The sequence below is a fragment of the Malus sylvestris genome, chromosome 16 (assembly GCF_916048215.2).
Source record: "Malus sylvestris chromosome 16, drMalSylv7.2, whole genome shotgun sequence".
NCBI classification, from domain to species: Eukaryota; Viridiplantae; Streptophyta; class Magnoliopsida; order Rosales; family Rosaceae; genus Malus; species Malus sylvestris.
Window position 1 is genome coordinate 6,755,871 of NC_062275.1, and position 27,846 is coordinate 6,783,716.

The 27,846-nt window shown below is 39.0% G+C and overlaps 5 protein-coding genes and 1 long non-coding RNA gene across 9 annotated transcripts; 2 read left to right on the forward strand and 4 right to left on the reverse strand.

The window, feature by feature from the left end:
• Nucleotides 1-2,329: 2,329 nt before the first annotated feature.
• On the reverse strand, nucleotides 2,330-9,160 carry LOC126608004 (uncharacterized). 4 transcript variants are annotated; one of them, XM_050275742.1, is made up of 12 exons: nucleotides 8,634-9,160; nucleotides 8,367-8,406; nucleotides 7,663-8,085; nucleotides 6,232-6,539; nucleotides 5,973-6,149; nucleotides 5,696-5,884; nucleotides 5,440-5,514; nucleotides 5,296-5,362; nucleotides 4,833-5,189; nucleotides 4,181-4,751; nucleotides 4,043-4,099; nucleotides 2,330-3,026 (listed from the first exon to the last, which is right to left on the reverse strand). In XM_050275742.1, the coding sequence occupies exons 1-12, from the start codon at nucleotides 8,967-8,969 to the stop codon at nucleotides 2,876-2,878; spliced, it is 2,751 nt and encodes a 916-aa protein (XP_050131699.1). In that variant the 5' UTR covers nucleotides 8,970-9,160; the 3' UTR covers nucleotides 2,330-2,875. The 4 variants fall into 4 exon arrangements, with proteins under 4 accessions (XP_050131699.1, XP_050131698.1, XP_050131697.1 ...); XM_050275741.1 differs by having other exon boundaries at nucleotides 2,330-2,803; nucleotides 2,952-3,026; nucleotides 4,181-5,189; nucleotides 8,634-9,159; XM_050275740.1 differs by having other exon boundaries at nucleotides 4,181-5,189; nucleotides 8,634-9,159.
• Nucleotides 9,161-9,662: 502 nt separating this feature from the next.
• Nucleotides 9,663-10,793, reverse strand: LOC126607862 (uncharacterized). The gene is made up of 4 exons (XM_050275566.1): nucleotides 10,721-10,793; nucleotides 10,292-10,498; nucleotides 10,058-10,112; nucleotides 9,663-9,849 (listed from the first exon to the last, which is right to left on the reverse strand). The coding sequence occupies exons 1-4, from the start codon at nucleotides 10,791-10,793 to the stop codon at nucleotides 9,663-9,665; spliced, it is 522 nt and encodes a 173-aa protein (XP_050131523.1).
• A 1,151-nt stretch (nucleotides 10,794-11,944) lies between these two features.
• On the reverse strand, nucleotides 11,945-13,120 carry LOC126608011 (uncharacterized). Its single transcript, XR_007617741.1, has 2 exons — nucleotides 12,940-13,120; nucleotides 11,945-12,514 (listed from the first exon to the last, which is right to left on the reverse strand). It is a non-coding gene; the product is annotated as an uncharacterized LOC126608011 (long non-coding RNA).
• Nucleotides 13,121-13,150: 30 nt separating this feature from the next.
• On the forward strand, nucleotides 13,151-15,471 carry LOC126608009 (uncharacterized). Its single transcript, XM_050275747.1, has 4 exons — nucleotides 13,151-13,756; nucleotides 14,126-14,278; nucleotides 14,385-14,590; nucleotides 15,166-15,471. Exons 1-4 carry the CDS (start codon nucleotides 13,271-13,273, stop codon nucleotides 15,371-15,373), a joined length of 1,053 nt encoding a protein of 350 aa, XP_050131704.1. The 5' UTR covers nucleotides 13,151-13,270; the 3' UTR covers nucleotides 15,374-15,471.
• A 503-nt stretch (nucleotides 15,472-15,974) lies between these two features.
• On the forward strand, nucleotides 15,975-16,652 carry LOC126608010 (60S ribosomal protein L27a-3-like). The gene has a single exon (XM_050275748.1). The coding sequence runs from the start codon at nucleotides 16,057-16,059 to the stop codon at nucleotides 16,495-16,497; it is 441 nt and encodes a 146-aa protein (XP_050131705.1). The 5' UTR covers nucleotides 15,975-16,056; the 3' UTR covers nucleotides 16,498-16,652.
• Nucleotides 16,653-22,230: 5,578 nt separating this feature from the next.
• LOC126608006 (protein DETOXIFICATION 29-like) lies at nucleotides 22,231-27,513 on the reverse strand. Its single transcript, XM_050275745.1, has 7 exons — nucleotides 27,022-27,513; nucleotides 25,962-26,503; nucleotides 25,015-25,101; nucleotides 23,377-23,433; nucleotides 22,908-23,265; nucleotides 22,728-22,814; nucleotides 22,231-22,645 (listed from the first exon to the last, which is right to left on the reverse strand). Exons 1-7 carry the CDS (start codon nucleotides 27,331-27,333, stop codon nucleotides 22,484-22,486), a joined length of 1,605 nt encoding a protein of 534 aa, XP_050131702.1. The 5' UTR covers nucleotides 27,334-27,513; the 3' UTR covers nucleotides 22,231-22,483.
• Nucleotides 27,514-27,846: the final 333 nt, after the last annotated feature.

Genomic DNA, 27,846 nt, shown 5'->3' on the forward strand with positions numbered 1-27,846 from the left:
ATTTCACGGTTTCTTTACCATGCATAATAGTGGTAACAAAATGCTCATAAGAGTCCGGCAAGGAATTCAACAATATTAAGGCCTTATCTTCATCCTTAATATCCTCATCTAAATTTAACAAGTCGGCAATCAACTTATTAAAAGCATCAAGGTGTCTAATCATTTTTGTACCTTCTTTGTATTGGAAGCGGTAGAGCTTTTTTTTCAAGTGTAGCCGGTTCTCTGCACTCTTTGTCATATACTTGTCTTCCAATTTTTGCCACAACACACTTGCTAATGTCTCCTGCATCACAAAATACTTTTGAGTTTTTGCAAGGCACAACCGAATTGAAGAGCAAGCCCACAAATTTAATTTCTCCCATTCTGACTTCGACATGGCTTCCGGCTTCTCTCCCAAAGCGGCAAGTAGATCTTGTTGAGCCAACACATCTTTGACCTCACATTGCCACATCCCGAAGTTGTTTGTGCCATCAAACTTTTCCACTTCGAACTTTGCATTTTGCACCGTAGTTCTTGCAAACCCGGAGCTGCTTCCAAAAGGATTCTCATCTTGCCCGTCTGACATCTTTGGCAACTAGACAGTACCCAAGAGCAACCAGTGCTCTGATACCAATTGTTGTGCTAGGATAGCACCAAACCCGTTGGAACCAACTCAAGCTAACCCACAGGAAATTTATCAAATGAAAATGCAAGAACAAAACATAAAAGAACACCAAGATTTTAACGAGGTTCCTCAACAGTCAGTGTAACTGGAGTACGTCCTCGGAGCAGTAGGAGCTCACCCAATAATCCATTATCAACCAAATGGGAGTTTACAAAGTGTTGGCAATCTCACAACCCAAATAACCCAATACACCCAATAACTCTCACACTCTAAAGAAACAAATAGAGAAAGAAATATAGTGATTAATTTCTTCTCTATACAAAGCTCAAAGCTATTACAACAATATCACTTTGATGGAGTGAGAACTATCCAATGAAAGGAACAACAACTCCTTCTCTCAAAATGGTACTGCAGCAGTACCTTCTTTCTCTCCCTCTCTTCTCTTCGGCTCACCAATTTTTCTGATTTCTTAAAAAACAAAAGGGCAGCAGCTCCCTCATCATAACATAGCCTTCATTCAAGTCACCCCGTGACTTCCCATGGACCAAGAAAACTTTAGACAAATATCCCTTTTCTTTTCCCCAAAATAAGGAAGAGACATAATTATTTTGTATACCTTTTTCTTTATAATTTTTTATAGTCAAAAGTTGGCACTTGGCCACATACTCCAACAGTTGAGAAAGTCAAGAATCGGATAGCAGCTTGAGACTGTCCAGCTGGCATCAAATACAAACCTCAGCTCAGACGACAAGGCCTCATTAACGATCCAACTGTTGTGCACCCCTCTACTGTACAAGAAAGGAGGAAGGACTCCCGAATGTAGGGGCAGATCTCCGTTATTCCATGCCATAAGCAACTTCCCTAGTTCACTTCACGGGGAGTCCACGGCCACCTCTGAACAAAAATCTCCTGCAACTCAAGGAAGAGAGCACAATATCAATGGTCAATGGAGGTGTCCTGAATGGCTGGCTGATCAATGGAGAATATAGTAGTCCTCCGAGTGTCCGAACCGCCGACAGCTCGTTGACCAAGCTGGGGCCTCATGATCTCATCTTTGAGGTAAGGAAAGCATTGGGTGGCATACAGGGAGAGGGTAGTTAGCGCCAACCCAGTTAGCCAAATTGACCATAAACTCCATAATCCCACCTTAAATGCCTGCAAAACCCAAGAACAAAAACAAGATTCTGTCTTTTTGTTTGTGGAACAATGGCTGAGAGAAACAAAAGATTGTTAGAAGCAGGGGAGTTAGTGATCTTCATTTGACGTGGAGTTATCGACAACGACGTAAGAAAATGAAAGAACCAGGCAGGCAGCAGCGTTGCTCGCACCAAGGACGAAGGCCGTGCGGGATCCATGTGAGTTTTACGACTTGTCGTCTTCCGCACGTCAGATTCCGTTCCCTGTCACCTTTCTTCGTATGATAGAGAAATTATCTAAATCGTACACATGTTTTTATATAAATGGTGAGAAATTTTATTTTTTAAGTTATTAATTTTTGAACACATATATTTCATTATTTGTATAATAACACGTGATCTAACACTTCGTGTTCTAGTCCCACAAAAAAATCTCCATTTGATGTGCTTCTTTGAATCTTGAACTTATAAGAGTCAACCATATTTATCGTAGAAAGAAATTGTGCATTTGCAATTCCTTGTCAACGTCCTAATGAATTTAATTTCTTCAGAAAAAAAAAAAAAAAAAAAACAGATTACACATCATCACTGGGTAGAATAATAAATAGACATCATATTTCTGATCCTTTAGACACAAACCAAGGGGGAAAAATCAGCGATGTTGATATGAACGAACACTGTAGGAACATTGGAGGCAAGAGAGAAATTATGTTGGGTCACAAGACTCTGCAACTATAAATCGTGATGCCACGAAACCGGATTATAATTCCTCCAAAACCACCATCAGCGGCCAGCTTCAAGCCGTCGTGCATGACGTGCCACACTTCCGTTATCCTTGGGACTTAATGGAACATTTGACAATGTACACCGATTTCATATTTGGAGCAGTACTCGACTGCCGTAGCTGCATATGGTGCACTGGCTTTGTTGCGAAACTCAGTTCCAGCACTTATCTGACATTCAGACTAGTAATGGACATTACTCTGGCTCTCTATGGCTATAGGATCCTTCCTCCAATCATCTCTGCCGCCGCACAGGTGATCTGGATCTTGACCTTCTTCCCCTGTATGTTAATTAGTATAGTTAAAACAGACCAGAGAGCGATTAGAGTTGTAGAAGCGGATGCCTTGCAATATCACCTGATTAGTTGCTTATTGATACCTGTATATGTCTGAAAAACAATACACAACAAAGATTTCATGGCAACATACCTGCTCGTCTCAAGAGAAGAATAAGGAGAATGCCTGCGCTGAGAATGCTTGCTATGTGGAGACCGCAAAACTTGTCTAGAAATGAAAACATCCATGATACTTATTTGGTGAATTAAACATGCATGGTTCAGAAGAGAAATGCTCAGCCTTTTGCAGAGTCATACTTGATAAGTGACCCGTTAGAACATATTTTTCGGCTTCTGATGACTATGTAAAGAACATACATGAGCAAGTCATAATTCTCAAAAGGGTTGAGAAAACAAAAGGTTTAAGCCTTTCTCTGCACACTACTACATGTCAACTTAAACCAGACATAAAACAAGTTCCAAATGGTAAAACCGACAAAGACAACATACAGTGAGGTCCAGGATAAACCACCCCCCCCCCCCCCCCACCACCACAATTATGTTTTTGCTGCAGCATTGCATACAAGGTTACCAAGATCCAGATGATTGATCTCTATTCATATAGGCAATACACCAATATCCAAATGAAATCAATTTCAACACGGTTACTTGACAATATACAAACAATGAAACCATGTATACCTTTTCAGTCTTCATCCCGAATTTTAGTTTTTATTTCTGATCTTGTGAATCAATTCAAAATAAAGAGCTAAACATATTATACCCGACATTTCGTAACCTCAAAATGTTAAGGCAGTAAAATCATTCACAAAAGGAAAGAGAAAGCTGAAAGATTTACAAATTCTAATACAAAAAAACGGAAAAGAAAAATGCAATGTAATTGAGAAAAGAATATACACTGATTTACTGCAAAGTATAAAACATGAACCATCACAAAAAAGTTCCAATCTCGTGCAACAGTCACATTGGAGCCACAAAAGAACCTCAGATAAACAGATTTAAAATCAGTTCATTTTGTATCTTTTACTTTTTGCATTAACCTGCTAATGACATTACCTTTGGTTTATTTTGATTTCTCTGTATAAAACTTTGATATAAGAGGACAACAGTCCAAAACATATAATCAATTTCGATTTACAGGAGCTTTGTAAAACTCATTGGGATGAACCTTATAATGCAGCTGGGAAGAAAAAATGAAGAAAAAAAATTACTGATAAATGGTACCTTCTCCTGGACCTGACGGGTGATGGTGATAAGTTACATCTCCTTGAATGGCGCTTCCTGCCACATTATATTATATGAATCACAGTGTAATATAAGTTGAACTGAAATAGATATAGTCAGATGACCACAATGAAGAACCTTTTAGAATCATCAGAAGCTTCATCGCTTGAATCATCCTTGCTGTTTCTTCCTCTACTGCCAACAGAAGAGGAGCGCCTTCCCTTGTGCCTGCTTGAGTCAGTAGAATGTTTATGTCTTGATCTATCACCCTCCTTTTCCTTTGTCCGTCCTCTTTTCCTGTCCTTGTCTTCTTTAGCATTAGCCCTATGGAGTTGCTCTGTTTCTCTTCTGCCCTCCTTGGCATCAGCATGGGAAGACCTTTTTCTTGACTCAGATTCCTTAACACTTTGCTCTTTCACCTTTTCTTTTGAGCCATTCCGATCATATGTCCTTTCCTTTCTCGGATAATGTCCCTTATGATTCTCGTCACCCTTCTCATCTGTCCTAATCTTACCACTTTCTATCTCCTTATTGATATCTTTTACATAACTCTTTTTATTCTCATCTCGATCATGCTTATCAGGTTTCATCCTGGACTCCATAACTTGTGGGTCATCTTTTGATGTGTTTTTCACATTGACAGTTTCTTTAGGTAGTTCAGGTTTGAATATCCCTACAGTATCCTTCAACCTAGAGGCAGTAGTTCCATCTGGCAAAATTCTATCACCATTACTATCATCATTCTTGTTTCTATTATTAGACTCAAGTGAACTGGTTTTGCCCCGTCCACTCTCCAAAATTGTCTGACTTTTACTATGCTCTTGAAGCTCTACAGAAGAACGGTCATTTACAGTGGCATTATGCCTATCATTTGAAGGCGTTCTGACAGTTAACTGCTGAAGCTTAGCATCTTTCCCAGAATTTGGCACACCAGAACTCTGAATATCACTATCTCCATCTTCGTCATCTGTAGCATAATTTGCAAGACCCAATACATCACCAGGTAAAGTAGAACTGGATTTTACATCTCCAGTCTCATATTCCTTAGACTTGGCCGCAATTAGAACTTTTGCAGAAGCCTTGGGAGTTGTAACTGCTGGTGGAGATGGCAAAACCTTATGGTTTGAAATGAGTGCGCTCTGTTCCACTGTACCAAATGACACAATTGATTAAATTCTTTCCTTCTTTGTTATTAAAAAAATACAAAGAAAGAGTGCTAGACTAAACAAACAACATGTAAATATATAAGTTACCTTCAACTGTCAGATCATCTTCAGTAAGAACTTTTGTAGCAATTTCATCAAACAGCTCATCAGTAACCTGCATAGAAACATAGAAGTTAAAGATACAGTATAATGGAGTTAAATAAGGCAATCCACACTCCTGAACACTACAACCTTCAAGAAAACTTCAGTTAGGATACGCTTTATTTCTTGGTTAATTGCTGCAGTCCTAGCAGCTTCCACTTGATCCTACAAAACAAAAAGATATGGCCTGTCGATCTCCCAATGAAAATGAAATGCATGAAATACCTATTATTATGAGGTGAATATATGGACAAAGAAAAAATATGCAATTTTATAGAAAGTGCAGTTCACTAGAGGCGAGTCAGTCAGATGCAAAATGAATCATCTTCAGGTGATAGTACAAAACCTCGTCATCCTCTTCTTCTGTTGGTCTAGAAGAATCGACGCTCTTGCTGTCTGCTTGATCACCTTTCCCAAAAGATCTGTCAAAACCTTCATCCTCAAAAGATTGAGTTTCCTCCTTAGGATGGTCCATAGAAGAACTTGTGATGACTGCTTTCTTAATTTCGTCTCTAAGCCAACTAGGCACTGGAGCCTGGCAGAAATTTCAGTAGAACAGATTTAATAACAATCATGTAGCTCACCATCAAGTATAAACATATGTTAACAATGGCATAGTTTACCTTTTTGGGGCGCTCAGTAACTGTAGAAACTCCGTATGCATCACCAGGGAAGGCTGCAGTAGAGTGAACTGTGGTTCCTGCAGTGAGACCAAAGGGCATTGCAGCAGATGGGAAACTTCCAAACGAATGTGGAGAATGGCCAGGAACAGGAGATGGTATTGCATTGCAGGGATCATGCTGCAGAATTAAACAAATGTCAGCACACATTCATACAAAGGACTTAGAACTGAAGATAGACACATGACACCAGAATTAACACCTGTAGTCCTGATGGAACTGGAACATTATGAGGATAACCTACACCAGGTGCAACAGAACTAGGCCAGGTATTCACGGAGGGTGCTGTGGTCACTGGGTCGACACCTCTTATAGTTCCATGTGAATCATGATAAGTATAGCTGGACTGCATGTGTGGACCATGATCAAAGCTAAACCCAGGTGCAAATTCTAAAGGCTGGTCAGCAAGATTGGTTGTTGGATCAGCAGACTGACTGCCATAGGCAAAAGGAAAGGGCTGCGATGGCTGCATGTGATGTTGTCCTTCTTGAGCTGCAGTCCCTTCATTGCCTGCCATTCAAGTAAATAGTCAAACAGCAAATCAAAAGGCTTTTTAGGGGAAATATCATTGGCACAAATAAGGGTACAAATTCGCTACTAGGAATTCGATCATTAAAGCTCATCTCTTTTGCATGAATTCCTACATGGACCATAAATATCCGATGTAAACGTGAGAACAAAGATGTAAACAGACTCTAAATATTCCATTTCAACTAAAAGTATTAGAGCTGGATACTTATTCTCTTTCTAATCTCTGCATAGGCATGTTATTTCCAAAAACCCATTTATATTTCCACGAATCCAACTCGGAGCATCTGAACAGGGGAGATGGAGTTCTTGACAATTAATATTGCTCTTTTAAGGGAGATGGTCGCCACTCAATCAAATGGAAAATGTATTCTTTGTGTGAATGGTACAACTCCTTCAGCTTAAAAAAATAAGATAATTTAATTCGCAGAGTAACAAAATCAGCATATCTGATTGGGTATGAGTCAATTACTCTAACCTCCTTTGAACTTTGCACCAATTGCTTGCTAAGGTGTCTCTTGCAATTAAAAGAAATTTAATTTACAACTATTCCCATAAAACAAAGTTATTAGGATGTTTGCAAACAAATATTTTATACTCCAACACTCCCCGACTAATGTGGGTCTCACCCCACTTCTTGCTTAACCAACGTGTAAAATTCGTAAATTTCTAAGGCTTGCACGGTTCACCCATAACGAGCTTTATTGTATTCTACCAATTCGTAGTCATAATAAATATTAGAGAGGTAGTACTATGTCTTGCAAGGGAGTTGGGAATAATATACTCTCATTCTCATTGTTATAATTATTATTTTAAAAAATCCAGATGGAGGCCTACATATGCAGAAAGAGTGTCAAGTTTATGCATTTCATTGCATTACATCTATAACCAACCTGCAAAAAATGGTATTAGGATTGCGAAAAAGAAACTGAGCATCCATTTGAAATAGATAATCAAGATACTTTAATAATCCGTATGGAAGGTCCTATATTTGGTATAATTGAAAAAATCCAGAATGTCAAACTAAGGAGTAAAATTGAGTTCCATAACAGCAGTTGTGGAACACAAGCTTCACATGCAAAGCCAATACCATTTGAATTATTACCTGTAACAGAAGAATAACTATAAGGTACCTCCTGCTGATGGACAGATGGACTTGTAGATAAGATTCCTTGACGGTGAAACAGAGCATTTGAGTCCCCAGCTGGCGTTCCATCTCTAACAGCGTGATGAGCATAAGAAGATAGTTCAGAGCCGATTGATGAAGTCTCCTGGGAATGAATTCCCGGTGGGTAGTGTGTTGGAGCACCTGAATCTGGAACCTGTTGATAGCTAGATGCAGAAAATGACTGATGGTGACTACCAGAATAGTGCGGGTCACCGTTGTGGGGATACTGTTCCTGATAGTGACTCTGTTCTTCTAATCCCCCCGCCGGTGGAAACTGCACCTGTTGATGTTGAGTCTCCATTGCCGTTCTGGCATCTGCCCACGCCTTAGCCTTTGCTTCCCAATCTTGATTATTTGGGGCTACCATTTCATAAAACAATCAAATTTAATTCATTGCCATTAACCCACAAAAAGCAGAAAATCCTATTCCTAGCAGCATTTAATCTATACAGTAGATCAAATAAGCAATTGGATAGTTGCACTAATAGGACCTGAGTTTGTTTTACTTCACAAGGGAACTAATTCCACCGAACAGATTAAGTGGACAACAAAGATATAACGGGGAACATAGTGTTTTACTGCATATGAATTCAACAAATAAAGTTGTGGTTTACATGAAATGTGATGCGGAGAGAACTCACCTGCGTAATTCGGCCAACTCGGAGGAGCAGCTCCCCACTCCTGCAAAGGTTTATGCTTTGCGTTAGAACATCAGCATTCCAACTTTATGTTAACCCTCACATCAAGATTCAAGGAGAAACAACGAGTTCAATGCACCCAAAAATCAATTTATCAACACCAGGTGCACATGCATACATATACATGTACTGATATACATATAAATATACATATATATATATATATATAGAGAGAGAGAGAGAGAGAGAGAGAGAGAGTTTAGGGAATGCCTGGGCGTGCTGATAAGAATGAGGTGGAGGAGGGCGAGGCGGAGGGGGAGGCAGGTGAGGGCGAGATTGATGAGGAGGGGGAGGGGGAGGAGGAAAGTGGGCGTGATTTTGGGGTTGCGCAGGATAAGGGTGAGGGAGCGGAGGATAAGAACCCGGGGGAGGGAGATGTTCAGCGTACGGCGGAGGTGGTGGGTACTGGTACTGGTACTGGTTGGGGTACCACTCTGGCCTTGGTTGCTGTTGCTGCTGCTGGTAGTGATAGGGATCCGACGTGACCGGTGGTTGCGGCGGCGGGGGCGGTCTCAGGTACCGCTGCTGCGCTTGGTACGAATCCATGGCGATTTCCCTTTGGATTTTTGGCTCTTTTTCCTGTTTTTTTTCTTTTTTTTTTTCGTTTTTTTTTTTGGTTGTTTGTAGCGAGGGTTTGCACAAGTGTTGTGCAATTGAATGAAGACAGAGGAGGAAGAAAGGGGCCCTCTGATTTCGTTTCTATGTTTCCACTCCCGCGGGGCCGCGGTGGGTTTCTACAAGAGCAAGTCCACCCTAAAAAAAAATGCGTCAGATTCAAACTCATTTAATCCGTTCAGTGACAGTGATAATCCCAATAAATAGTAATAGGCCAAAAACATCTTCACCTTTAAAAAATACGTTGACAGAAATAATCTCTACTCCTACAAAATACGCTGGCATCCAGCCCATTTAAAATATTATTAAATTTTTTATAAAATAATAAATAAATAAATAGTTTAAATTTCGGATACGATTTTTAACCAATCTTGTCACGTCATATGTCATTATCATAATAAAATTACATAAACTCATCAAATAAACTTTAAAAATACACTAAATAAACTAAGAACTTTATTGTTCCACCACAAGCTCCTTTTAATTATCTTGACCTTGTTGCAATTCCCATTGGTGCTCAATCAAGTCACTTTGACGGGTACAGTGCTAGTATGGCTCTTGCAATGAAGTGTACCGCTTAGTGATCAATTGATTGTAACGTTCATCTCGTTCCAATGGCTCGTGTTACACAGGATCTTCGGTGCCGTCATGAGCACAATAGATACGCGTTCTTGAGTTGTTCATTGTGTCCGATTCGTATCCGTCGACGGCATCATAATCATAATCATCTTCCACAATCATGTTGTGGAGAACGATACACGTCATCATAATGGATCGAAGTGCCTCGACATCAAACATTCTGGCAGCTGACCTGACAATTGCCTAACGAGCTTACAAGATAACAAAACAACGTTCAATATCCTTCCTACACCTTTTTTGACATTTTGCAAAGTGTTTTTCTTTTTCACTTTGTGGATGTGGGACTGTGTCCACCTTGGGTAAATCTCATATGCAAGGTAGTACGACATTTTGTATGTATGGCCATTAACTGAATATATGACTCTGGGTGTTTTCCTTACAGCACTTCGTCGAATACTGGAGATTGGGCAAGGACATTTAGGTCATTCTTAGCTCCTGGAACATAAAAAATGCATGCCAAATTCATGTATCAAATGAAGCCACCGTTTCCAAAATGATATTTTTGGCTCATTTTATGTCGCCATACGCTCTTTGCCACACACTTTAACAGTTTTTCCAGGTCCAGTGCATACAGTTGATGCTTCCAATCATGCAAGGGAAGCATCGCATCTCACCCTTCCTTAGTAGCCTTTGCAAATCCCTAAGTGTCTGTTTATGGAGGTACTCCTTCATATAGAGGGCTTTGATTGCGGAGCAAAACTGCATCAGGGACTCCAGAACAGTTGATTTTTCCATCCTCATTATCTTATCCACTTGATCTACAGATACTCCATATGCAAGCATCCGTAAGGCAGTAGTAACTTTTTGCTCAGGAAGAAAACCTAAAACATAAAAAGCATCATTTTTTTGCACAAAGTATTGATCATGGTTGCAAATAGCACTCATGATTTTGTCGAACAAACTTCATTGCATTCTAATACGACGTTTAAAAACATGATAAGGGAATATACAGTTGGGGATAAAATAATCTTTCAAGAGATTTGTACCTCTTTTTTCCCTCTTTCTTTCGAAGTTTGTAGCACGTCTGGGTTTGGATATTTAACCCACAACTTCCATGACACGGCGAGAATGTGAGGCCATCTGCTTTCTATGGTTATCATCCTCATCCTCCTTCATTGCGAAAGCCTCACCTCCACCTCCACCTTCCTCGAGATTGACCAATTCTTCCTGTTGTGCCAACACTCTTTTCTGTTACTCTTCAAACTGTTTATACACTCTCCTTGAAGAAGACATTGTAAAAACTCAAGATTTGAAAACAATAAAGATGGATGTAGGGATGTAGGGATGTAGAGTTTATATGAACAAAAACATAAAGGATGAGGGTCTTGGTATTTTTTTCGCACAAAAAGTATATGAAAGTTTTGGTAGGAAGTGTTGAAAATATTGAAATATGGTGTAAGGTGGAAGATGAGGGTTAGGTATTTATAGGAAAAATATTTTTAATTTTTAATTTTTTAATGTATTTTTTAACAATTTTTAATAATTTTTAATAATTTTTAATAATTTTTAATTAACTTTTATAAATTTTAATTTAGGTAATTAATCTAGACCGTTGGATTTGAAAAAAATTCAAATCCAACAACCTATACGTTGACACGTGGCCAAAGGTCATAATTATGACTGTTGTGCCTTTTTTTTTTAAAATTTGTGGGGGAAAAACGTGGATTGTTGATCTCTGGATCGGACAGTCCAGATCAAGCCACATCACTAGCCATTGGATGTCAAATTCAAAAATTTTTTACCGTTGGAAATCCAACGGCCCAGGACGGGCCACATGGCCTCCCATCAGTTTGGTTTAGTGCACCTGCGCAAGTGAGCCCGCCTCTAATTTCTTGTCGGCGACACGCGCCTGGCGTAAAAAAAAATATTAAAATGGCCTCCGACGTCACGCTGGCATCAGCATAACGTTAGATGGACCGTCCTATGGGTTTGTCGATTTTGGGCTGGCCTGAAGACCAACTTGGGCTAGGTGCCGGCCTAAAAGTCCTCGGTGGACTTGCTCTAACTTGGGCCTTTGGGCCGTGGGGGTTTATTTAAGAATTTCACTATATTTTGCAGTTCTGATTTTTCACATCTTACTTTTACTTTCTTACATTCTTTTTATTTTTTATGATTAGACAAGATTAAACATAAGTGTGAATATTTAAAAGCATTTACTATTAAGATCCTGTGTTCAAGTCCTCCAATATCGGTTCCAAAAGGAGGAAAAAAAAAAGAAATGTACAAAGAAAGTAAGTGAGTCACAAAATTGTGGTAGGATTAAGCAATTCAACCAAGAGCCAAACAAGCTAATTAAATCATAATCAATCACTCAAATTTTTTTCTATAATTGTGTTTGTTCGTTTTACATAAATACAACAGTGAGTATATACACAAATTCTATAAAAACTTTGGTGTACAAGTATATTTCCGAAGCCATACGTACAAGTATATTTCCTGTCACTGGATTGAATCCATACAGTTTCAGGCATAAAAAAAAAAAGGGAGTACGACGCTGCAGATTCCGTTTGTAGCAGCATTTGTATAACTTGTGGAGTTGGCAATGGCATCACTATAACAGCGGCTTCTGGTGCTGCATGATCTATAGAGGACCTTGCTTCACAACTTTACACCCACTGCGAGTTCTCGTTTCCACGTATTGTATGTGTCAGCAGTATGAAATTTGGTTGCACCTCCATGATCCATGATGCATCTCATAAACAAAAAATAATCGAATAAATACGAGTTAAACTTGTGTTGTTATGATCCTCTTTAGATCGTGCCACAGCATCGGCTTGTCTTCTCGTCAGTCGTGCATAGAGGCCATCCCCAAAGAGAACCACCCTGTGACTCCCAGTCTGTGTAACACAAAAGTTGTATTCAAATTATAAAAAAGAAAAAGTAACGAAAAGTGATTGAAAATTTTGAGTTTTAACGATAAGAACAAAATAATAAGTAAAATGAATAGTAATATAATTGATTTTTTAATGTAAAAATATGGTTTTTCATTAAAGTGAACAGTACCGGAAGCTTTTCGTTAAAGTTCCTTATAAAAAATCAATATAGAATGTTGACGTAGTTTAATCATAATCGTTCAAATAAGAAGAAATGAAAAGGAAGAGAGATTAGCAGGTACAAAAGATACTAAGCCTCCTGGTTTGGTGGGTACCTACTTCAAGCAACCGAACTTCAATAATTTAATTAAACGGTTAAAAATTAAGAGAAATGTGTACAAAATAAAAAAAATTTGAAGGCAAAACTTTTTGGGCATATCTGAAGTTACCGCAAAAAAAAAAAAATACTGACGCGTGTACGCCTACTCGTAAAACGACGGCGTAAGAAACGTGTTTTCCCGAGACAAGTCGAGGCTGCTACAGTTGCCACACGTCTCTCGTCTGTGACGCGCCACGTTCACATGCTTTCCAAGACTATTGCCCTAGCCAAACTCAGAATCTATGAACCAGAGCGCCCAGATTATTAACGTAATTACGTATCAAATTAAGGGTATTTCCGTCTATATAAATCAACGACCCAAATCTCTCTCCCACTGGCTTTTCAGCGGGAACCCCATATCTTACTCTTCTCTCCTCTTCTCTGGCTCTTTCCGGAACACGATGGCCGTGGTTATCGGAAACCTAGCTCTGCTACTAGACGTCACGTCGCCGAGGACCATAATTCCTGATCGGAAGACTCGTCCGGTGGCGCTCGACGCGCTTTTGAACATGAACCTGACCTTGCCGAAGCGGGACCCGCAGAGTCACGCACACAACGGGTTTATCGCGGTCAAGGGGTTTGACTCGGACGGGGAGACTCGGAGCCAGCGAGTCGTGGCTCGGGGAAAAGCGAATTCGAAGGTAAACGGCGTGGACTTCGACAGGGACGAGGAGGGGAACGGGAATGGGTACGGGGACGGGGACGATCAGGAGCCGTTGGATTGGGAGAAGGAAATGCGGAAGAGGGTGAAGGAGATCGAGGAGAGGAGGGAGTTGGAGAAGAAGGCGGAGGAGATACAGAACCGGATGGAGGAGGATTTCGAAGACGACGGCAGGGAAGAGACGGAGCAGGAGAAGCGGATGAGAGTGAGGAAAGAGCTCGAAAAGGTCAGTCTTTTGAGCTAATTTACTGTTTGGTTCCTCGGAAAACAGAGTAAAAGTTTTCGATTTTGCGTTGACAAGTGATTTGCGCACACCCTTTCTCACTTGCACACATTGAATAAAAAGGAGGCACGTAACTTTGCGTGACACAAGTATACGCGTGAACAAGGTGTGCAGAAGGATAAAGGGGCTGTGCGGAAATTATTTCCCGATTGATTTATATAGCAAATTGAAGCTCGATTCTTGAAGTGCTTATTGCTTTAGGCGCATGTAATATGTGTTTGATTTCATGGTTGGTTGTGAAATTACGGGTAGGCTCAATTGTAGTTATAATGAGATTGATTGGTTTAATTTGTTTTTGTGGTATGAGGGCAGGTGGCTAAGGAGCAGGCGGAGCGGAGAGCCACGGCGCAGTTGATGTTTGATTTGGGACAGAAGGCGTATGGAAGGGGCATGTACGGCCGTGCCATTGAGTTTTTAGAAGGCGCGCTCACGATCATTCCTAGGCCCACGTTATTCGGTGGTGAGGTTGGTTTAATTTCCCATGGACCATGTGGAACTTCTTCGGACAATTGTGTTAATGCCAGTACATGTTTGTTCAGTTGCTAATGGAAACTTTTTGTGTTGTTTTCAGATACAAATTTGGCTTGCTATGGCCTACGAGGCTAACAACCGCCATACCGATTGCATTGAACTTTACCATCAATTGGAGAAGAAGCACCCGAGTGCCAGCATCCGGCGCCAAGCAGCAGAGCTTCGGTACATTTTGCAAGCACCAAAGCTCAAGATAACACAAGAAGAGATGGTAACCATACCACTCATTGGTTCTAGTTATGACAGGTATTGGCCCTTCTCACTCAAGCATATCATGCTAATTGTAATTAGCCAATGGTTAAAGTGCATGTGTTTCGATCTGCATAGAGGAATCCCTGAATCACCTGCATTGTGCTTTTCAGTTCTCGGTCTATCAATTACAAAGCTAAAACATTTGATGCCCTCCTCGTCGAGCATTAAGGTCCTTCCAACTTGTAATGGAGACATTATTGATCCCTAAATCTTTGTTTAAGATGGTCATACTGAAAATTAACCTCTTGACGGATGTTTGATAATCTTGAATTTAATTAACATTTGGAGTCTGTCTGAAATCAATGCTTTGAGTTGGTGTCACCCTTAGTCTCTACTAATTCTTGAGAAGTAGGGCTGCAAATGCAAATAAACATATTGAACTAAGGCTGTATCACAATTCAGTAGCTTTGTTTTGAATAATTTGGAGGTCGTTTGATAACCACATCGCTTTTAGTTTTTCACAAAAACACTTGGTTAACACCCGTTTATGTCTCAGTTTTTTCTCATTTCCTGCAATTCTTCTCAAATCTTCCCTGACCAATGTGGTTTATGATGCTTGAGCAATGCAGCTATGCTGGAACGTGGAGTGATAAATACAAAGGCAAAGAACCGACTAGCAGCGGGACAGTGACCAATCAGCTCTCTTCGTCTAGAGACTATTTCGGAGACTTTATGGTATGGCGACCTCCAATCGGACTGGAGAAAAACCAAGCGTTCTGGATAGGTTTGGCATTGTGGTTGGGTTTAGTTGGAGCTGCGCTCTTTATTCAAAACTGAATTATACAAATCCTTCTTCTTATTCATGTAATTATTGGTTGTTCTTGTAATATATGTACATTTCATGGCAAAAATGTTGAATCTCTCTACTTTCTCAAGGTTGCATTTTCATTTCCAACTCCTTTTTGTTTGAGTAACCTGATTTTAACAACTTAGAAAGCAAATATTATCAAATAGGTCACAATCATTGAACCGTATTCCGAACTGACAACGAATTGTATTCTGAAATGACAATGAATCACCCAATGATTTTAGTGTGGCCTCTATACAATCTAGAAGTGAGCTGAGCCCGTTTTAAAAAATTCATATGTCAATCCACGTAGGATTGCATATCGGTTAAAGTTTCTTCCTACCTTCAAATTTGATTGTGTGGCATTCCATGATTCCAGACATCTGAAATGTTAATTTTCACATTGTGGGGTTCTTTAGGTCTAAAATTATTTCTGGTGTGGGCCGGATGATTGGGCTATGACAAAGAGTACAGATATGGCCTGGCTTTAAAATACCACAGTTAGCCCTACTTGAAACGCCTCTCGAATCCTCAATCCTCAGGGTAAAAGCGTAAATCCACACGAATTCCCACCCGATAAATACCCCAAATCCCTGCCCGCCACCCAATCTTCTGTGCCGCCGAAACCCTAGCTAGGTGAGTGAGAGCAGGAGGCGCAGACAGAGAGAGAGAAATGACGACCCGATTCAAGAAGAACCGCAAGAAGAGAGGCCACGTCAGTGCCGGTCACGGTCGTATCGGCAAGCACCGAAAGCATCCCGGAGGTCGCGGTAACGCCGGAGGCATGCACCACCACCGGATCCTCTTCGACAAGTACCATCCGGGGTATTTCGGTAAAGTCGGTATGAGGTACTTTCACAAGCTTCGCAACAAGTTCTACTGCCCCATCGTGAACGTCGACAAGCTCTGGTCGCTCCTCCCCCAGGAGGCCAAGGACAAGGCCACCAAGGAAAACACGCCGCTCATCGACGTGACCCAGTACGGCTTCTTTAAGGTCCTCGGCAAGGGCGTGTTGCCTCAGAACCAGCCCGTCGTGGTCAAGGCCAAGCTCATTTCCAAGACCGCTGAGAAGAAGATTAAGGAGGCCGGTGGCGCCGTCGTGCTCACCGCTTAGGTTTGGGTTGTTTTGGAATTTTGTGCACTAGGGTTTTCGATTAAAGTTGCTGTCTTTTGGATTTGGAATTTCTGTTTAGACTGCAGAGCTACAGTTTATGTTATATTTTGGAAGTTTAATTAGCGGATATTTATATGCATTTCTGCTTTTCCAAATGAATGGTTTTGCTGTGGATGTATGATTATGTTGTGGTATCGTGACGGTTTTGTTTCGATTTTGTGTTTGTTACAATTTGTTTGGCATTATGATTATCCATTTTCGAAAGCTCGTGGGCATTGCTATGTATGCTTTCCGAATGCAGCATTGAAATTCATGTTGATTCGACGCCACTTGCACTTGTGAAATCGAGTTTTTGCATTTGTGCATTTCATCTCTTTTCGACAACATATGTGCTGGCTGGGCGTAGGCCATAACTGTATCTTGTTAGTCCTCCACTGCAAAGGATGTATGGCCGGAAATGCTTTTAGCCGGTGTGTTTAGGGTAGAGGCCATCCGACTGCTTAACAGTTTATGATTGTTTTGCATATTAGACCCTCTTAAGATTCACATTCATTTGCATTTGTGATGTGTTCTTGGTTGGTTACAAGTTGAACAGATGTTATAGAGGCAGAGTCAAATTGAATTGATCTTCTGTCCTTCTTGTTAATCCATTCAGTTAAGTATTTAGTAACTATCAAAAGCAGATGTTCTTAAGCACTACATATAGCTGCATTTGCTAGTTTGTTCTGTTAGGCTGTACAAGCATATGATGCAAGATGTAATAAATTTTTAGTGCTGCTGTTTGGGAGAAGAACTTACATGCAACTGGGGCGGTGTCCTAATTAGGGCTGAAAAGGAAGAAAACCGAAAAAACTGAACATGACCCGAGCGGTACTTAACCATAAAGAATAATAACACGATTTTATTTATCAACTGTTTTCATTGTCGAGTTCCATTGCCATATAGGATTCACAAGATCTATGTTACTTCTTACAGCATATAGCCCTCCTTCCTGATAAGACCTAAATCGTTGTTCTTTTCCAAATCTCTATGTCCACCGTTGTTCTGTGAATCTGTATGCCCTCCGTTCTCTTTCGATTCTATTTCCCCTCCCCATTTCCTTATCCTGTCTTCAGCCATGGATGCCTGCAATATTATTACAGATTAAGTCTCAGCTTATGTTTTTATATTTGGACAGACCAGAATATTCGATATCGATCGACCACCACCACCGTAACCTCTTTGTTCCAGCTGGTTTAACAAATCATCGAAAAAAGGTACCAGTTTGAAGGACAGTCCCCAGCGGCAATCCGGTCCAAATACCCTGGAAGTTATCAAAATATATTTACTTTACCACTAGAGTAAATATAAAAATTGAAATGGAAGCAGACGTTGGCTAGGTCAGTTAGTGCGAACTCACCTTTGCACCCCCATGAAGCTTGTAACCCATGATTAGGCCCAAGGGAACCCCAAATGCATAGTAGCATATTATGTTCATATAACCCACTACAGCTTGCCATCCTGCTCCAACGGCGACCCCAGAGAGAAGTGTTTGAGCGTTGTTTATAACAATACAGGTAGCCAGCAACGGAGTGAGTTGCTTCACTAGAGCTTTCACCTCCGAATCACTTGAAAACAAAGACGGATATATGTCCCGGGTGATGATGAGTGCTAGCCAGAGCGCAACGCCGATCAGAAATGAAGTCACCACGGCCACTACTAACGAAAACTTTGCCGTTCTTGGGTGAGATGCGCCTTGTTAATTTTTTTTCAAAGATTTCCGATACGTTTCATTTGGTCTATATCATAATGGATAGGGTGTTAGCCTTCTACCCATACGTTTCAAATTTGAAATTTCGTTCGTGAAATTGTTGTAATAGTTTCAACCCTTTCCCCACCCTTAATAATAATAAGTTTATAAAAATATTCTTATTCAAATTAGTTAGAGTAGTGTTTTTTCTCTTGTACTGAAGTTCAAATCACCCTCCTCATAACTTTTAGATAAATTTAGCATAGAATATATTTTTCCTCACTTGCCATTATTCACAAAATTAAATTAACTTTATTTTGGAATTAACTTGGCTCCTCAATGAATGAGGAGTTCCTCTTCAATTCACTATGTAGCCAATTTACGGAACCTCATGCTTATAATCCGAATCATTCATATTATAAATCACTACATAAAAATTATCTCTACAAAAAATTAATTAACTATGAGATCATTTGGTCATCAAATTGTACACAAAAACAAATTTGAGTCCTGAAGCTGCCAAACAATAGCAAATACTGGATTTCTAGTTTCGGGGATCTATTCTGTATCTTGCATAACTTTCAACTCAGAACCCCGTTTCCTACAAATCTTATATGCTTTTAATGTACTCAAAACAAGCTTCCAATCTCATGTAAGTTTGCATCATTTGGTATGGTTATGGGTGTTCAAAATCGAGCTTAATCTTGGTTGACTAAGACTGTTTTTTTTCTGTAGCTGTTGTGTAGTTCCAACTTTATCGATCAAAGCATTTCTTTAAAGTCAGAAACAATGTATATTATATAGGTGTGCACTATATGATTCCATCCTTTGGCTGATAAGTGTGCACTATATGATTCCATCCCTTGGCTGATAAGATAAATTTGAGTAAAGCTATGATATAATTATAAGCTCCATTATTTTATTGTTTTGGTGCATTTTTATACCTACTGAAACACATCATTACTAATGGTCGAAAATTATTCCTATTCATGTATTTACAATTATTTATTTTAGATCAACCAAAAGGGCATTGAATTTGGATACTGTTACATTAGTAATTCGAAGTACTTTAACTAGGATTAAAATTCATGTCATGCATTTAGTAATATCTTACAATTGTGAAACAGAATTTGGCTGCAATGGGTGTTAGTAACTAAGAACAATGCTTAGGAATCCAAGTAGGGGAAATATGACATAGATTGATTGTATTTAACATCATGGAATGTTATATTATTTATCTCATGGTTGATTACTCTTGTTGAATGCGTACATCATTGGATCACTTGGATGAGAACTGAATTATGGCTTTTGTTAGATATCATTGTTATTGTTATGATTAGACTTGTCGATAAATATGGCTAGAGAGTATGATTGTGCTTCGTCGTTTGTTCTTTGAAATATTGCATGATATGCATTGTGGTATATTGTTGGGACATAACGAGTTATGTGATGAATGTTCTAATGTAGTGAATAATGAACTACGAATGGTTTGATCCCTATTTAGGGTGCGTAGGCAGTCTAACGAGGATGTTAGATGCAGCCATAAAGTCTATGAAGAATTGTTGCGCAGTTGGATCTTAAGTTGTGTTTTGCCATTTCCTAGAGGCGGGGTATGTTAGAGATACGGGTATTTGGTGACATCACGTGTCGAACCTGGACGTACTTCGGGATCGGGGGTGTGACACCACCTGCTTCAGACTAGAACTGACGTTTTATTACATCCCACATCGCCCAGGGGAGTGGATCATGTAAGCCTTATATGTATATTCTCATATCTACCTAGCACAAGGCCTTTTGGGAACTCACTAGCTTCGGATTCCATTGGAACTCCGAAGTTAAGCGAGTTCGCGCGAGAGTAATCCTAAGATGGGTGACCCGCTGGGAAGTTCTCGTGTGAGTTTCTAGAAACAAAACCGTGAAGGCGTGGTCAAGGCCCAAATCGGACAATATCGTGCTACGGCGGAGTTGAGCCCGAGATGTGGTGGGGACCCGGACCAGAATGTGACACGCTCGATCTAGAAAAATGGCTAGCGTCTTGGGGTGGTGGACTGGCGACATTGGACAAGAAATATGCAAAAATTGGTTAACCAAAACCGACTGAATACCGAAACTTTTTTAGCTTTCTCGAATTTTCGTTAACCGAAAAAATCAGTTCGATTTTCTATTAATTTTCCCTTTACTGAAATTATTATTTCAATTTTTTTGTTTGGATTAAGTCCCTAGTCCTAATTACACAATTTCATGTGGACAAAACAAATGCTATGGTTGGGCTATCGCCATATTGGAGCCCTAGTTCATCCAAAGACATAAAACTATAAAGAATATTAACATAAGATTTCATTTATCAACTGTTTTCATTGTCGACTTCCATTGCCATATAGGATTCACAGAATCACAACCTTTCCCCATATGTAGCCCTCCTTCTTGATAAGACCTAAATCAACCTTGACTCTAATTACAAGAAACTTCAACTTTTATTGAACAAGAAAAATAGATGCAAATTCTTTCACTAATGAGCAAAGTTACAATGGATAGCTATAAAGCTTATCTCTCAGCTCATCCAACCGATTGACGACAAACAACTAACCACGATTTACAATAACCCAACTAACAACTAACTAAGGTTACAAATTTCACAAATTTCACAAATGATTGACCCACAGTAAGGAAAATACAAGTAAAAGTATCTGCTATTGACGGACCAATAGAAGAATGCCACCTGGCATCCAAACACTCTTTGAGTTCATTCTTTCTTTATACTGTATGAGGCTGGCATATACATAACTCGATTTTATTTATAGAAAACTAAATTTTAATATTTCAATAAGATGAAGTTTAGTAAAATGTCTTATACAAGATTAAAAATTTATTTTAGTTCATAGACTCTATTTAATGTCAGCGTATGTATTGAGAACGTCTCTCTTTTTTATTTATAATTTTATGAAAATATTATAAATTTCAATTCTTAATATGGTAAGTATTTTATATAAGAAAATATTTTCGTACAAATTTTTCGGTACACTTATGTTTTTGCATATTTTCTCATGTGTCACTAATTCATTACAATATATTTAGGTACGAATATTTCGGTACACTAGGTTAGTATATTATGTTTAGGTACAGACATTTCAGTACACTAGTTTAGTATAATATATTTAGGTACCGATATTTTGGTACACTAGTTTAGTATCATATATTTAGGTACTGAATTTTTCGGTACACTTATGTTTTTGCATATTATCTTATGTGCCACTAATTCACTACAATATATTTAGCTACAGACATTTCGGTACACTAATTTAGTAAAATATATTATGATACGGAAGTTTAAGTACACTAATTAGAAGAAGTAAAATTAAATTAATGAATTAAAATGTGTATAATAATAAATTTAAATTTTAGAGCGCATTTATGTAAGGGTAATGTGACTCAAAAAAGGGAATTAAATTCCGATTACAGATTACTCTGGTGTTTACTAAATACAGGGGAATCAATAGTGTGGTGGACCCCACCTGAAATTGGAGGAGTGGGATTCCCTGAATAGATGAGGTATTTGAATTCCAGCCTCCATGAGGGTGAAGGAATCAGGAATGCATATGCCGAAGAGAAGAAACTACAATTTGAGCAAGAAAATTTAAATATTAAAGTAAATACTTAAATTTATAAAAATAAATAAACAAAAGCATTTTAATCTGTCTATGAAATAAAAAAGCAATTTAATTTTTTTTCTTACTATTATATATTATATCAAATTTTATTAAAAAAATTATATAAAATATTTGATTTGGGATAAGGGTATTTGAGTAATCATACTAGTTTATATTCCGATTATGTTGAATTAACAAACAATTTTATGAAATTAGTGTAATTTCTATTTCAATTCCAGAACATTTAAGTAAACAGTTTAAAGAGGAATCTGATTCTGACTTCTCTTTATTCCAACTCCTCCTCAATTCAATTCTTCATATTTTCATTGCGGTTATGTAAACACGCCATTAATGTAATGACATTAAATAAGATATCTATAAAATATTAAAACAAAAATATAATATAAATTTGAATTAAATACACATTAGATGACTAAAATCAATATTCAATCTACCAACAGATTTTTATTGAATTTTAATCTCCTTGAAGGCCGAAAGTTAAAAAACCCCTTTTATTTATAACTCAATCTCTGGGAATGGCTCTCTTGTCTTTCCTTCATGATTGCGAGTGATCTTTATCAATTTCTGAATGTTGTTTGATCTTTTAACTTCAATTTTCTATGCCGTTTCCTTTCGAATCTGTATGGTCTCCGTTCTTTTCCAAATCTTTATGACCACCGTTGTTGTTTTGTGAATCTGTATAGCCTCCTCTGTTCTCTTTCGATTCTATTTGCCCTCCCCATTTCCTTATCCTGTCTTCAGCTATGGATGCCTGCAATATAATTACAAATTACTCTCAACTTATGTTTTTATTACTGGACAGACCAGAATATTCGATCAACCTCCATAGTTACCTCTTTGTTCCAGCTGGTTTTACAAATCATCGAAAAAAGGATACAAGTTTGAAGGACTGTCCCCAACAGCATTCCAGTCCAAATACCCTGGAAATTATCAATATATATTTACCTTACCACTTGAAATATAAAAACTAGAATGGAAGCAGCTGTTGGTTAGGTCAGTTTGCGAAAACTCACCTTAACACCCCCGTGAAGCTTGTAACCCATGATTAGGCCCAAGGGAACCCCAAATACATAGTAGCATACTATGTTCACATAACCCACTACAGCTTGCCATCCTGCTCCAATGGCAACCCCGGAGAGAACTGGTTGAATGCTGTTTATAACAATGCAGGTCGCCAGCAATGGGGTGAGATGCTTCACGAGAGCTTTCACCGCCAGATCGCTTGAAAACAAAGACGGATATATGTCCCGGGTGATGATGAGTGCTAGTGAGAGAGCAACGCCAATAAAAAACGAAGTCACCACGGCCACTACTAACGAGAACTTTGCCGTTCTTGGGTGAGCTGCGCCTAGTTCATTAGACACTCTCACACTACAAAGTGATAAAGATTGCATTTCATATTAAGATTTTTTATGTTTTTTTAAAAGTTAGGAAGATCGGTTTGATATGTATTTAGTGTGGATGTGGGACTGAACGACTGACCTTATAGCTGTGGTCATGCCAAGAGCTGCCATGAACGTCCATCCGAATATGTTCAAACTGCATAATTAATGTGTTAGAATTCCTCTGTTCCACATCACCCAGAAGGTTTGAGAATAAGTCCTTTAAATAGAATTACCCACTCTAACTAACACTGATGCCTTTTGTATTAAAACCCCACACCTAACGGATTGAGCAGGTGGTCAAGTGGAGACAGTATCGGTGTTGTTAGAGTGGCCCATGACCCGTCTACCTGAAATTTTAAATGGTATCAAAGCCAGGGGACGGGCCGTACTGCCACATGAACGAGTGGGTCCCCTTTGACCCTGCGTGAATGGGTGAGCCCCAACTTAGCTCCACGTAAGCCAAGAGATGCCATGTGAATGGGTGGGTCCTCATTCCCCGCTCGAATGGGTGAGCACCGGCTTGGCTCCACATGGTTGCTGATGTGTGGAACTTTAAGTGTGACCCATAAAATGGGGTCTCACGTGTGGGGGAGTGTTAGAATTCCTTTGTCCCATATCGGCCAAAAGGCTTGAGAACAAGCCTTTTAAATAGAATTACCCCACTCTACCTGAAATTTTAGATGGTATCAAAGCCAGGGGACGGGCCGCACTGCCACATGAACGAGTGGGTCCCCTTTGACCCTGCGTGAATGGGTGAGCCCCAACTTGACTCCACGTAAGCCAAGAGATGCCATGTGAATGGATGGGTCCTCATTCCCCACTCGAATGGGTGAGCCCCGGCTTGGCTCCACATGGTTGCCGATGTGTGGAACTTCAAGTGTGACCCATAAAATGGGGTCTCACGTGTGGGGGAGTGTTAGAATTCCTTTGTCCCATATCGGCCAAAAGGCTTGAGAACAAGCCTTTTAAATAGAATTACCCCACTCTAACTAACACCGAGACTTTTTGTATTAAAACCCCACACCTTACGAATTTAGGGGAGACTTTTTGTATTAAAGCCCCACACCTGACGGATTGAGCAGGTGACCAAGTGGGGACAATATCGGTGTTGTTGGAGTGGGTCCATGGCCCGTCTACTTGAAATTTAAGATAATGAACAACGTATATGCCAAAATGAAACATTTGGCCAAAAAAAAAAAACCTGAAGAAATATTAAAACAAAAAGGAAATATGTTTATGCACCAAGTCCTTTTCACCACATTTCGGTTGAGCCAATATAACTTTTTAGCGCTCACGACTCACTGATTGGGCTAGGGAAAGAGGATTTGGATTCATAACTTCTTTAGATCTCTCATTTTCTAGAATATGCACTTGCTTAAAGAATTTACATAATGCTTACAATATGCAGGTCCTAATTGGGATTTTTTGCTGGTGGTTGGTCCATGATCTATTTCTAAGAGTCTCAGTACGGGGTGATTTCAAACTGATGGAATCGAGAGCATGATCTCCGATTCTAATCTGTTAAATTTCTGAAACAAAATTTCTTTCTAATTGTGAATTAATCAAAATCTTTGGAGTTCTCGGAATTTTTGGAGTTGGTGTTATCTCAAAAGTTTCAAAACATAGTTCAAGATTTCTATATTTTTACCATATATGCTATGCAAACAAGGCTTGCCAATGTGTCTTAAAACTAACCCGAATGCGTAACAAAATAGCAGAAGAAGAAACTACTCACCATATGGACATGCCATCCACAGAAACCCTCGCATTCTTCAGATACCCAGCAAAAAGAACTAGTGCCATAAAGTACCAACATTCCAAACTGCACAAGATTTAACAAAATAAAATCAAATGAGCTTATTCAATTTGTAAAACCCTTGAATATAAATTAGGGGTGTGCTATCCACACACTCCATTTTACTTCTCACACACCCCTTGATAATTTCTGTCCGTTGATTTTCTTCAATTCATCTGATCCGACGGCCGAAAATTAAAAAAATGTGTGAGAAGTAAAATGGAGTGTGTGGATATTACACCCCTATAAATTATACCACAAATTATTACTTTTAGGGTTGATTACATATATAATATAGTATCATGAATAAAATTTGTGCAAAAGCTTTACATTATTCCTGAAAGAGCATTTAACTTTGGAAATAATATTTTGCATACAAATAATGGAAACAACATTTCTTTACCAAACAAAAAGAGCAATTGGACAAGAATCTATATGCAATGTTTTTGATATATTCCTTTATATATATATAGATTCTATATTCAATGTAATACCAAAAAGACAAAGGTCAATTTGACACTAAACACGTATAGCTTAAGCCATAATGTTACGTCAATCATGATCTCAACCTTTGACTAACAACTTTATATGAGATTTGCATATGTAAGTATAATCAAGTTAGTTAGAGCAGTGCATATTTTTTGCATTTTAAATTTGAATCACCCTCATAATAACAAACTTATTACGAACCGTCTATTTATTTGCTATAATTGATTGACTAAACAACTTCGGTTTTAATTGATTTTTTGTAGAAATAATCTTTACATAGTGAGTATATAATGAACAATTTTGATCATATCTCCTTTATTTTTTATGAAAAATTAATATATCTCAGCATTTTGAAATAATTGTCAAAAATAATTTAGAATTGAATTTAGCTAGTCTACCAGAGCATGATTCCAGAAGCCATAGACAACTTAACAAAATCCCAAAGATTATGAAAGGCCTTCCACGAGAACCCAGCCCAAGCTCGACCACATGTCCCAGAAAATATATAAACCAACTGAGCCAAAACTATGAACCACCAGGACGTGTTGAGCACGACGGCGGCGCCCACCAGTCCCCACCCGAGTTTGAGCGTCAAAAGCCAGCTGAACAACGTGTGCAAGACCAAAGCCACTGCGGATATCGCTGCCATGACCATGATCTTGCTCTGCGACTGCAAGAACTTGGCTAGCGGGAAGTTCATGGCGTAGGCGAACAGTTGTGGTATCATCCATATCGCGAACTGTCCCGCCGCCTTCGATATGTCATCGGGCTGCCCTATCATTTTGAGTAGTTGCTCTGCAAAAATGTAAAGAAAGGAGAGCAGTACGGCGGTGGCGTTGAGGATCACCCACGACCTCTGCATGTAGATTCCTAACATGTCCAGCTGCCCTGCTCCGAACGCTTGCCCGCACAACGTCTCAAGCGCACTCCCCATGCCATACTTCAATAAAATTTCAATATACAAGTCAATATGTTTTTTAATAAAAAAAATAGATACAAACTTAAGATAATTTTACACGACGGTAATGGTAGGGAGACCTTTAAAACCAAATGAATGGTAGTTGATGATTAGATTACTACTCAACTATTGATTAACGTGTTTGTTTTTTTATTGGTGACATCAAATTTGGTTTAGAAATTTAGTTTAAAAAGTTGGTCTCCTTAGCAGTATCCTAACGTTATATTGTAAATTTATCATATTTGGTATGTGACTAGTATTTTATAAGTATATATTCAACAAAATAGAAGGAATATGAGAATTGTTATTAGCATTTTAAAAATCATATTCTACACTCTACAAGTGTATTTTACTTTTTAATCATAGAAAGTATGAAGTGTAAAATAATTTTTTTGAATGCCAATAAATATAAAATATATTTTTTGAAGTGTTAATAACAATTCCAAATAAATGTATATATGTTGATTATGGTATAATGGATGCATGGTGAGGGTACGAACCATAAAACCGAAAGAGAAACCGGCTATGACAGAGTTTTCGACAGATACGGTGGCAAGCTCTAAGGTGCCCACATGGCCGGCGAAGATCTGTGTGATGGCGCCTATGGAATATTGGCTAAGGGAAGTGAAGATGGCTGGGCCAGCAAGGTACCATAGCTTTTTGGTTTCTTTGTAGAACTGGCGGGAGAAGCCGCGGAAGCTGACGATGGGAGGGATGTCGCCGGCATGCACCACCACCGGATCATCCTCTTGGACAATTGCCATCCGGGATGTTGTCGGCATGCACAGACACCACCACCTGCCTAATATCATATTATAATATATGCTAGCTTAAGCTCTATATATATTGTTGGAATCAAATTCGGCGTCCCACATATATAAAATCTTTGAGTGATGTTGCTTAGTCTTAATCACTGGCGGAGCCAAAGCTAAACCGTAAGTTTTAGGAAATGATTTCGTAGAAGAATAATACTTGTGGCCCTCCCACAAGATATAAAAGGTTGGGGATATGTACTCTTCGTATTTGGTTTACATCTCTATACAATACAGGCGCTTGTGGGCATTAGAAACGTGACTTTGAACTAACTTATTTGCCTGAATGAAAGAATTGGAATTCATTGCTTATATATTTTCTTTCTTGTGTTTTATCCAATATGAAGGTTTTTTTTCGTTTGCATAAGATATGAGTTTGTGAAAGATGTTTACAACAAAATTTTTTGGAGGCGGATTTGTCGCATTGCTTTTTTATATAATATTTTTTACCCATATATTTGGGGGGCCAGTTAGTATTGTATTTCAACAATCCAGACTGTCTACCTTTTAGGT